Source organism: Suncus etruscus, chromosome 14, assembly GCF_024139225.1.
Source record: "Suncus etruscus isolate mSunEtr1 chromosome 14, mSunEtr1.pri.cur, whole genome shotgun sequence".
Classification (NCBI taxonomy): Eukaryota; Metazoa; Chordata; class Mammalia; order Eulipotyphla; family Soricidae; genus Suncus; species Suncus etruscus.
This window is the reverse complement of record NC_064861.1, coordinates 52770807-52781801: the sequence shown is the minus strand read 5'-3', so window position 1 is coordinate 52781801 and position 10995 is coordinate 52770807. Positions and strand designations below refer to the sequence as shown.

General features: G+C 52.4%; 1 protein-coding gene across 1 annotated transcript; it reads left to right on the top strand.

The window, feature by feature from the left end:
- The first annotated feature begins 443 nt into the window (after window positions 1-443).
- Window positions 444-10721, top strand: SLC38A7 (solute carrier family 38 member 7). The gene is made up of 10 exons (XM_049786131.1): window positions 444-836; window positions 2324-2522; window positions 3710-3854; window positions 4088-4186; window positions 4676-4733; window positions 4918-5032; window positions 5636-5783; window positions 6553-6752; window positions 8796-8850; window positions 10070-10721. Exons 1-10 carry the CDS (start codon window positions 567-569, stop codon window positions 10170-10172), a joined length of 1392 nt encoding a protein of 463 aa, XP_049642088.1. The 5' UTR covers window positions 444-566; the 3' UTR covers window positions 10173-10721.
- Window positions 10722-10995: the final 274 nt, after the last annotated feature.

Genomic DNA, 10995 nt, shown 5'->3' with positions numbered 1-10995 from the left:
AAAGGCCATCTATCAGTAAAACTCCCCTCGTGATTTAAAAAAAAAAAAAAGTTGCTCCCAGCTTTGCACTTGGAGGGTCAGTCTTGGTGGCACTCAGGATCATAAGGTGCTGGGAATCAAACCCAGGCATTCCCCGTGTAGAAGAGGAGCTCAGGCCACTGAACTTCTGGATTCTGCGCCTGTATTTGTTTTGTTCTGTTTTTGGTTCATAGTCTCAGTACTATTAATGGTATGGTTTTGGGGGGTCTCTCTCAGTATTACTGGGTACCACACAGTGCCAGAATCGAACCCAATGTGCAGAGCACATGCTCCCTGCCTTTGAGTCATCATCCAGGCCCAGACACAAGGTCCTAGGCCAGTCTTCTACCCCTCTCCCCACTCTGCCTTTCTTCCTGTGCTGTCTCAGCTTCACCGGGCTTTGTTCCAGTCAGGTTGAGAGGACTCCCTGGATAACTGCATTGTCAAACTACTGTCAGCCTCCAGCTTCAAAAGTTCACTGAGCTGCACCAGGCATGTGGTCCTGAGGCAGGACACGAAGACCCCATCGGAAGCCACTTCCCAGGGCCATGGCCCAGGTCAGCATCAACAGTGACTACGGAGAATGGGGTTCCTGCTTAGATGCGGGCGAGCGGGCCCACCTGCTGCAGAGTCCCTGTGTGGACACGGCCCCCAAGAGCGATGGGGAGAGCTCCCCCGGGAGTGTAACCAGAGGCACCACTTCCACCCTGGGCGCTATCTTCATCGTGGTCAATGCCTGCCTGGGCGCAGGGCTGCTCAACTTCCCTGCTGCCTTCAGCACAGCCGGGGGCGTAGCAGCTGGTGTCACTCTGCAAATGGTGAGTGTGGAGGAGGATGGGCACTGCAAGGTGGGAACTGGCTCTTTGTCTCCAAAGGAAGGTGCCAGATCAGGGTCCTCAGGTGTTGCCCCTCATGATCACACTTTCCTCCCTCACACCTGGCAGGCAGTACTGACCCTGCTCCTGCATTCATTCCTCTGAAAGGTGAGGCTTCAGAAGCCTTTGCAGCCATCAAAGAAGTTTGAACATGGACTGTCTAGTCAGTAATTTTTTGGGACTAGACAAGATAGTAAAGGTTGCTTGCTTAGCAAAGGATGCTTACTTTGCCAACCTGGTTCAATCCCTTGCACCACAATTGGGTCCCTGAATTTTCCAAATACTGCTTCACAAAATGGTTGGGGGTTGAGAGTCGAAGAGATAGTACAGCAGGTAGGGCATTTGTCATGCCCGAGTCTGATGCAGCTTTGATGCCCAGCAATCCATATTGTCCCCCTGAGCACCTCCAGGAGTTATTCCTGAGTGCAGAGTCAGGAGTAACCCCTGAGCACCACTGAGTTTGGCCCAAAATACCAATAAATGCATGGGGATTTTTGTTTTGGTTTGGGGACCACACCTGGCAAAGTATAGGAGCTACTCCCATTTCAGTGTACCTGGGTCACTTCCAGCCATACTTGGGGTACCATGCAGTACTGAGGATCAACTCCAAACCTCCTATATACAAAGCCAATAACCTTCCAGGTTATTCAACTATCTCCCCTGCTCTCAAAACTTGATTTTGCTTTTCCTTTGTTAGTTTGTTTGTTGGGCCACACCCATTGATGCTCAGGGGTTACTTCTGGCTATGCGCTCAGATATCACTCCTGACTTGAGGGGACCATATGGGACGCTGGGGGATCGAACCGCAATCAGTCCTAGGCTAGCGCTTGCAAGGCAGATGCCTTACTCTAGTGCCATCTCTCCAGCCCCTGCTTTTCCTTTTTTGAGGGATGGAGCACACCCACCATTGTTCAGGAGCTGCTACCAAACTGATGCTCCAGAGTAACACACACCTAAGTGCTCAAGGACCCTGCTGAATCAGGAGTCCAACCCAGGCCTCCTGCCTGCAAAGCATTCACTTCAGCCCCTCTAACAATCTCCTTATCCTTCAACTATTGTTTTTGCAAGAAGGCCTCAATCCCACAAATTATTAACTTTAATCTCCAACAAAATATTAAATTCCCTGGAAGCTGCAGTTCATTGGTCAGATTGCCTGGCATTAGCCCTTTCAATATGGAATAAGAGGACTGGAGCGATCACATAGTAGTAGGGCATTTGCGTTGTATGCAGCTAACCTGGGACAGACCCGGGTTCAATCCCCAGTATTCCATATGGTCCCCTGAGCCTGCCAGACGCAATTTCTGAGTGGGAATCAGGAGTAACCCCTGAGCACTGCTAGGTGTGGCCAAATAAATAAATGTGGAGCAAAACTGGGCCAACCTTGGCTGCCAGGACTTCCCCACACTCTTTCACTCTGCCCTTGCCTGCAGGGAATGCTTGTCTTCATCATCAGCGGCCTCGTCATCCTGGGCTACTGCTCCCAAGCCAGCAATGAGCGCACCTACCAGGAGGTGGTCTGGGCTGCATGTGGGAAGCTGATGGGTGTGCTGTGTGAGGTGGCCATCGCTGTCTACACCTTTGGCACCTGCATCGCCTTCCTCATCATCATCGGGGACCAACAGGACAAGAGTAAGGAGCCCCCTTTGAGTCTAAGCCCTGGGGGTTCTGAGGATTCCTAGTAGGGAGGGAACCTTGTCCCCCAGACCTGGGCCTCACTATTCCCCTGGGACTCCTCCTCTGGGTTCTTTTTTTGTGTGTGTGTGTGTGTGTGTGTGTGTGTGGTTTTTGGGTCACACCCAGCAGTTATTCCTGGCTCCACGCTCAGAAATTGCTCCTGGCAGGCACGGAGGACCATATGGGATGCCAGGATTCGAACCGATGACCTCCTGCATGAAAGGCAAATGCCTTACCTCCATGCTATCTCTCGGCCCCTCCTCTGGGTTCTTGACCCAAAAGATGCAGGGCATTCGGGATCAGTAATAATACAGCAAGTAGGGGCCGGAGAGATAGCATGGAGGTAAGGCGTTTGCCTTTTATGCAGAAGGATGGTGGTTCAAATCCCGGCATCTCATATGGTCCCCCATGCTTCTAAGCATGGAGTCAGGAGTAACCCCTGAGTGCTGCCGGATGTGACCCAAAAAACAAAAAACATAATAATAATATAGCAGGTAGGTGCTTTTCTTGCATGTGGCCAATCTGAGTTCAGTATGACATCCCATATGGTTCCCTGAGCACTTCCAGGAGTAATCTTTGAGCAAGCACTGAGTCAAGAATAACCCTGATGGGGCCGGAGAGATAGCATAGAGGTAAGGCGTTTGCCTCTCATGCAGAAGGTCATCAGTTCGAATCCCGGTGTCCCATATGGTCCCCTGTGCCTGCCAGGAGCAATTTCTGAGCATGGAGCCAAGAATAACCCCTGAGCACTGCCGGGTGTGACCCAAAAACCACAAAAAAAAAAAAAAAAAAAAAGAATAACCCTGAGCATCACTGGGAGTTGGTCCCCCCCAAAAATGTAATTAAGACACAAGGCAAACTATCATAACAATGTGAATGAATGAGGGAAGTGGAAAGCCTGTCTAGAGTACAGGTGGGTGTGGGGTGGGAAGGAGGGAGATTTGGGACATTGGTGGGAATGTTGCACCAATGAAGTGGGGTGTTCTTTACATGACTGAAACCCAACTACAATCATATTTGTAATCAAGGTGTTTAAATAAGGATATTAATTTTAAAAAAAAGACACAAGACAGCCCTGAGCTGAAATTTAGCAACACTGTGCCAGGACAGCCAGCATGGTGCCCCCTCCTCCCTTCCTGCAGTTATAGCCGTGATGACTAAGGCGCCTGAGGGGGCTGGCAGTGGCCCCTGGTACACAGACCGCAAGTTCACCATCAGCCTCACCGCCTTCCTCTTCATCCTGCCCCTCTCCATCCCCAGAGAGATCGGCTTCCAGAAATATGCCAGGTTCGGAGTTCCCCCAGCCCCTACCTGGCCCTGACACAGATCCACTCACACCTGGGCAACCAGGGGCTGCTAGGAAATCCCTAGCCTGCACACCTTCTGAGGAAGCAAGAGGGAAAAGTTTGGCAGTTGTTCAGTCAGCAGAGAAACCATATCTCTTTTGGCCATGGGCTGAGCTGGGGAGGGAGCAAGCAGGCGGCAGTGCTGGTGAAGAAACTCATCCTTCTGTCCTTCAGTTTCCTGAGTGTCGTGGGCACCTGGTATGTCACTGCTATCGTCATTATCAAGTACATCTGGCCTGATAATGAGGTGATCCCTGGAGCCGTCCTGACCAGGTAAGTGAGGGAATAGTTTCTTCTGGGGCCCCCAGAGGTGAGCTTCGGACCCAGAGACCACAGAGTTATCTGCAACCCTCAGAGAAACCTCTCTGGTCTGAGTTGCTTTTCTTGGCAAAGGACAACAAGGTGTAGTACCAGGGGTAAGGTATTTGCCCTACATACACCGGACCGGAGTTCAGTCCTCAGTATCCCATATGGTCCCCAAGCTTGTCAGGAGTAAGCCCTGAGTACCACCAAGTGTGGCCCAAAAAAATGAACGAACAGATGCACTGGGCCACCTCCAGGAATTCTGTCTGTTGAGGAGACCTCAAAGCCTCACTTGGCTGAGCTTTGAACCGAAGACGGAGCTGCCACTCTCTCTGCCCAGACTTCAGGAGCAAGCAGAGGCCTTATTAGGCTAAAAGGGACTGCAAAGCCATGGGGAGGGACAAGTGGAGAATCAGGGTTGGGGGGACCACAGGCAGCAGCTGGTGTGTTTGCCCACAGGCCGACCTCCTGGGTAGCCATGTTCAACGCCATGCCCACCATCTGCTTCGGATTCCAGGTGGCCTCTACTGTCCTCTGAGCCCTTTTGCCCCACCCTGGGAGGGGACCCAGATAAAGGGAAGACCGGAAAAGAAGGACACCATGGGGTGGGGGGTGCAGGCCCAGCCCTTGCTCCTTTCCTTGGCTTCTCTATCCCCTGGGGCAAGGTCACTTCCCACCGTCACTGTGCCCTCTGCCTGCAGTGCCACGTCAGCAGCGTGCCAGTCTTCAATAGCATGCAGCAGCCTAATGTGAAAACCTGGGGCTGGGTGGTGACAGCTGCCATGGTCATCGCCCTTGCTGTCTACCTGGGTACAGGTGAGTGTTCTCTCCTGGGTATAGTCCTGTGCCCCCAGCCCAGTGGACACTCCCTCCAGCCACTGTGGGGCTCCTGCTGCCCCCCAGAGAGAGAACTGCATGTCTGCTGGTTCAGCAGCTCTCAGCTGGGGCCTGATGGGTGCTGGGAAATGCGGGCACTTGGGGCAGGATATGCAAGGGAGGTTGAGGGACCCATCTTGCCCTCGTGAGATCAGCATCTGGTCAGAGATGGTGTCTCCAGAGCAGCTGCGAGTGGCACCAAGTGGGGTTAACAGCGGGTTCTGCAGAGCTGCAAGAAGGAGCCAGAACTGAAGCTGTCAAGAGTAGTGAGTTTCCCAGAAAGGGGAATGGCATGTGTTCGAGGCACTGGAAGGTTTGCTTTACAGGATGGTCCAAGTTGAGGGCGGGCAGGAAAGCCAACTAAGCAGGCACTGTTGGACCTAGATGAACGGAACGACTCAGGAACTGGGCTGTGGTTCCAGATATAGAAGCCCAGAGCTTCTGAGCCATCTCATACCCACCAGGCTCTGCTTAGCCACCAGCACCACTGTGGTGAGTTCCTCTGAGAACGTAGCTACTCCCAGCCTGCATGTCCCCCCTCAGGCATCTGTGGCTTCCTGACCTTTGGAGCAGCCGTGAACCCCGACGTGCTCCTGTCCTACCCCTCGGAGGATGTGGCAGTGGCTGTAGCCCGTGCGTTCATCATCCTGAGCGTGCTTACCTCCTACCCCATCCTGCACTTCTGCGGCCGGTAAGCTCCCACCCGGCCCTAAAAGCTGGTTTCACATGGCACTGTCCAAGTCACGTAGCCTGGAGTAACCCCAGTGGGGTAGTGTTCAGTGGTCACTTCTGAGTGTGCTGAAAAGAAAATGCTCTGCTGGTGATTAAATCCAGACTTCCTGCGTGCAAAGAATGCTTTATGTGTGTGCAGCCATTTAACCATCTCTGTGACCCCAGTAATAATTATTTTAAAAGTCTATTGTAGGAGCCAGAATGGATAGAGCCTTGCTCTTGGCAGACCCATGTTGGATCTCTAACATCCTCTATGATCCCCTGAGCCTGCCAGAACTAACCCATGAGCACTGCTGAATGCATTCCCTATGCTTTTCCCACGGGGGGTCGGGGGCAGAGTGATGGCACATCAGGCTGGGCACTGGTCCTGCATGCATCCAACCCAAGTTCAATTCCAGGCCACCAGGAGTGACTCCTGAGCACTTCTGGGTGTGGTTCCCAAACAATACAGGGAAAAAAAAAAGACTCGCCCATATCCTTTTCTCAACACCTGTCTCTTCTACAAAGTGATGACTGTCCCTTCCCACAGGAGTAGCCCCACCTAAGCCCTGCAAGGCCCCACGCTCTTTACCCTCCCCAGCCCCCCTTTCCTAGCGCTGCTGACAGGTGACAGAAGGTGATCCAGGCTCAGAGGCAAGGCTCTTAACCAGAGGGTCTGTCAGGCATCTAGCTTCTTGAGCTGGTGCAGGGGCTAGTTGGAAGGGCCTCTCTGACGTGTTTCCCCACAGGGCGGTGGTGGAAGGCCTGTGGCTGCGCTACCAGGGAACCCCCGTGGAGGAGGACGTGGGCCGGGAGCGGCGGCGGCGCCTGCTGCAGACCTTCACCTGGTTCCTGCTCACCCTGCTGCTGGCACTCTTCATTCCTGACATCGGCCGGGTCATTTCTGTGGTCGGGGGCCTGGCCGCCTGCTTCATCTTCGTCTTCCCAGGTGTGGGCCCCACTCCCCTCCCTGCTCACTCTGGCCTGACCTCCATAAAGGAGAGGGCGTTCAGAGTCCACCGTGTTGCTGAGGTCCTCAGAGATGCCATCAATACTCTGTTTTGTGGGGGCACTCCTGGAAGTCTCTGGGGAGCCTCAAGATGACATAGAATGCCAAGGATTAAACCCAGGGCCTAGGGCCTGCCAGGCATGTACTGTAAGTTTCTTCCAGGCCCATACAACCTGTACTTCCTTTATTTTATTTATTTATTTGTTTGTTTTTATTCTTGGGTCAAGCCTAGAAGTATTTCAAGGCTGTTCCTCAAAATAGACAGTGGAGCCATGTTCAGTGGTCACTTCTGAGTGTGCTGAGAAGAAAATGCTCTGCTGGTGATTAAATCCAGACTTCCTGCATGCAAAGAATGCTTTGCATGTGCACAGACCATTTAGCCATCTATTTGGTTCCAGTAATAATTCTTTTGGTTTTTGGGCCACACCTGGTGGTGCTCAGGGGTTACTCCTGGCTGTCTGCTCAGAAATAGCTCCTGGCAGGCACGGGGGACCATATGGGACACCGGGATTCGAACCAACCACCTTTGGTCCTGGATCGGCTGCTTGCAAGGCAAACACCACTGTGCTATCTCTCCGGGCCCCAGTAATAATTATTTTAAAAAGTCTGTGCTGGTGGGGCTGGAGAGGTGGTGCTAGAGGTAAGGCATCTCTGCCTTGCAAGCGCTAGCTTAGGATGGACCGTGGTTCGATCCCTGGCATCCCATATGGTCCCCCCAAGCCAGGGGCGATTTCTGAGCGCGTAGCGAGAAGTAATCCTGAGCATCAAATGGGTGTGCCCCTAACATCCTCTATGGTCTCCTGAACCTGCCAGGACTAACCCATGAGCACTGCTGAGAGTGGCCAGAGCGATAGTAGGGGGTTTGCCTGGCATGCTGTCAATCCAGGACGGACCTTGGTTCAATCCCCAGCATCCCATCTGGTCCCCCAAATCAGAGCGATTTCTAAATGCATACTGAGAAGTAACTCCTGAGCATTACAAGGTGTGGCCCAAAAAAGAAAAAAGGAAAAAAAAAAAGTCTATGCTGGAGCTGAAGCAATAGGTAGGGTATTTGCATCGCATAGGTCTGACCTGGGCTCAATCCCCAGCATCCCTAGCATCCCCCAAGCATTGCCAGGAGTAACTCCTAAACATTGTCATATGGGGCCAGAGCAATAGAACAGCGGTAGGGCATTTTCCCATATGGCTCCCCCAAGCCAGGATTTCTGAGCACATAGCCAGGAATAACCCCTAAGCATCACAGGGTGTGGCTTAAAAAGCAAAAAAAAAATTGCCATATGTAGCCCCCCTCTAAAAAAAGTCTTTTATACATTGAGTACAAATAGATATCACAAGACTAACTACCTAGAACTTGTTTGGAGGATGCTTTTTGGTGTTATTTTTTCTTTGTGTGTTTTGTTTGTTTGTTTCTGTTCTCTGAGCAACATTCTCTCAGTGCTCAGGGCAGCCCAACTGGTCCTTAGGGAACCAAGCAGTGCCAGGGATCTGGTCCAGGGCTCCCAAATGCCCACACATGCTACTGAGTTTTCTTCCAGCCTCCAAACATGCCCAAGGATGTGAGTCCCTGTAGGCTCAGGGTCCAACTATATGTTTGTCCCCGACTCACCCCTGTCCCACCACAGGGTGGTGGAGCCATCATCCTGCCTCTGAAACACTAGTTTCAGCTGCATACCTGCTGCCAGGCTGTAGAAGACTGTCCTGTTGCCCTGCCCTAAGTCGACACCAAGCTGGTATCCAGTCAGGACAGAGTGCACTGGGCAGGGCCTTGGGTGTGGGCAGCCCAGACTCACCCTCCAGGACAGCCCTAGTTCTGCATCCCGGGGTGCCTGGCAGGGTGCAGGTCTCTAAGCTGAAGGTGGAGGCAGAGGGGCTTTGGGAGGAGTGGACATCAGCTCCCGCAGTTCTGTATCACAGCTCTGTGATGGGAGGGTACTCTGAACCTGGGGGCCCCACCTGACCTCTTGGCCTCCTCTTTCCCTCTAGGGTTGTGCCTTATTCAAGCCAAGCTCTCTGAAATGGAGGAAGTCAAGCCGGCCAGGTAAGGCCTGTAGGGAAGGTTCTGCAGGTGGGCGACTTGTGAATTTTGCTTTTTGTGTTTGTGGTGCAAGGCACTGACCCAGAGCCTGCGAGGCCTCCACCCTTTCATGGATCTACCTCTCTGCTCCTAGATGTCAGCAGTTTTGTTTTATGGTCGGTTTAGGTTTGGATATGGAATTCCACACACCAGTGCTCGGAAGGACCCTATAGTGCCAAGACTGACCCCAAGGTTCTACCATACAAAGAAAAGCCCCAACCTGTTGAATTGTCCCCCACCTCTAACCCTGGACATCAAGGGTTTATTTTGGTTGGTTGGTTGGTTGGTTGTGTTTGGGGGTCACATTAAGCAGTACCTAGTGCTTACTCCTGGCTCCAAGCTCTTGGATCACTCCTGGCAAGGTTTAGGGAACCATATGAGATGCTGGGAATCAAACCTGGGCCAGCCACTTGAAAGACAAATACCTTACTGTAGAGGCATCACTTGCTTGACTCCATCCCTAGATGAATGATTGAGAAGCAGGGTCACCGTGAGAATCTAGAAAACAAGACAAACATAAGAGAGAAAAGCATGGGGTTGGGGTTTCCAGCCTCATGGATTGAGTGTGATCTTTATTGTTCAGACTCAATCCACATGGGAGAAGAGGCAGGTTTTGTTAAGACAGAAGTACCTATCGCATGCTAATTAAGCCTAGGTGGGTCTTTATATTTCAAAAGAGATATGAGAGGGGCTGAGGAAGCTAGGGCAGAGTGTTGAGGGGAGAGCAGGATGTATGCTCTATGTGTCTGACTCACCTTATTGCTGTATTATTACCCAAATCCAAGATTTTTTTAGTGTCTTTGTTTGTTTTTGGTCACACCCTATGAACCATAAAGGGTGCCAGGAGTTAAACCTGGGTCAGCCATGTTCAAGGCAAGGACCCTATCTTCTAATATCACTCTGACCCCTTTCGAGTGGATCACATTCTGTGTGGCCTGCTGCATTCTCAGTACCTTCCTGCCTGCAGGAAGCCTCCAGAGCCTACACTCAAAGCCTAGGCCTGCCTTTGGCTCATATGTGCCCCTCGGGCTTGACTTCCTTCACTGTGGGTCCCACTTGGGCCCCACACGCCTTTGTGTGGAAAGTTCTTGCACATAGGGACATGCACCACCCACAGCAGTGGTTCAGGTCATTCCCGGGTCAGGCCCACAGGAGCATCTGTACCCCTCTTTCTGCCCTGCAGCTGGTGGGCACTGGTTGCTTACGGAGTCCTCTTGGTCACCCTGGGAGCCTTCATCTTTGGCCAGACCACAGCCAACGCCATCTTTATGGACCTGGTGGCCTAGCTGCTACTTCCAGCCAGCATGTGGCCGTTGCCTTCGGACCCGACATCTGGAGCATGGGCCACTCTGAGTCCCACATCACTCTCTCTGTTGGTGGGATGGCATCTGGGCACCCACTTCTAGGAGCTCTGTGGTACATTCAGCCTCCACACCTCAAACCCGACACCCTGGCAGTGCCATGGATGGTGAGAGATCTCTTGGCACAAAGTAACCACACTCTCCCTACATTTCCATGCCTGGGAGCCTAAAGTGAAGAGGGGCAGGTTGTCTCAGGAGCAAGAACTCTTCATGAAATGGTTGGAGCAATAGGACCATGGGGAGCGCACTTGACCTGTGTGTAACCAATCCAGGTTTGATCCTCAGCATCCCAAATGGTCCCCTGAATACTGCCAGGAGTAACTCCTGAATGCACAGCAGAAAGTAAGCCCTGAATATCACCTGGTGTAGCCCCCAATCTCTCCAAAAAAAAACTGTGGAGGAATTTGGGGGCTGTCACCTTCACAGGGCACCCTCCAGATCATCTTAGAACCCCAAGACCCAAGGCTTCTTCACAGGCATATCTGTTTTGTTTTGTTTTTTTTTTTTTTTGGTTTTTGGGCCACACCCTGTGACGCTCAGGGGTTACTCCTGGCTATGCGCTCAGAAGTTGCTCCTGGCTTCTTGGGGGATCGAACCTCGGTCCGTCCTAGGCTAGCGCAGGCAAGGCAGGCACCTTACCTCCAGCGCCACCGCCCGGCCCTACAGGCATATCTGAGTCACTGACCCCAGAGGCAGAACCAGACCTTGTTGTCCACCTCTTCTGGCCAGCACAGTTTTTGACCTTCTT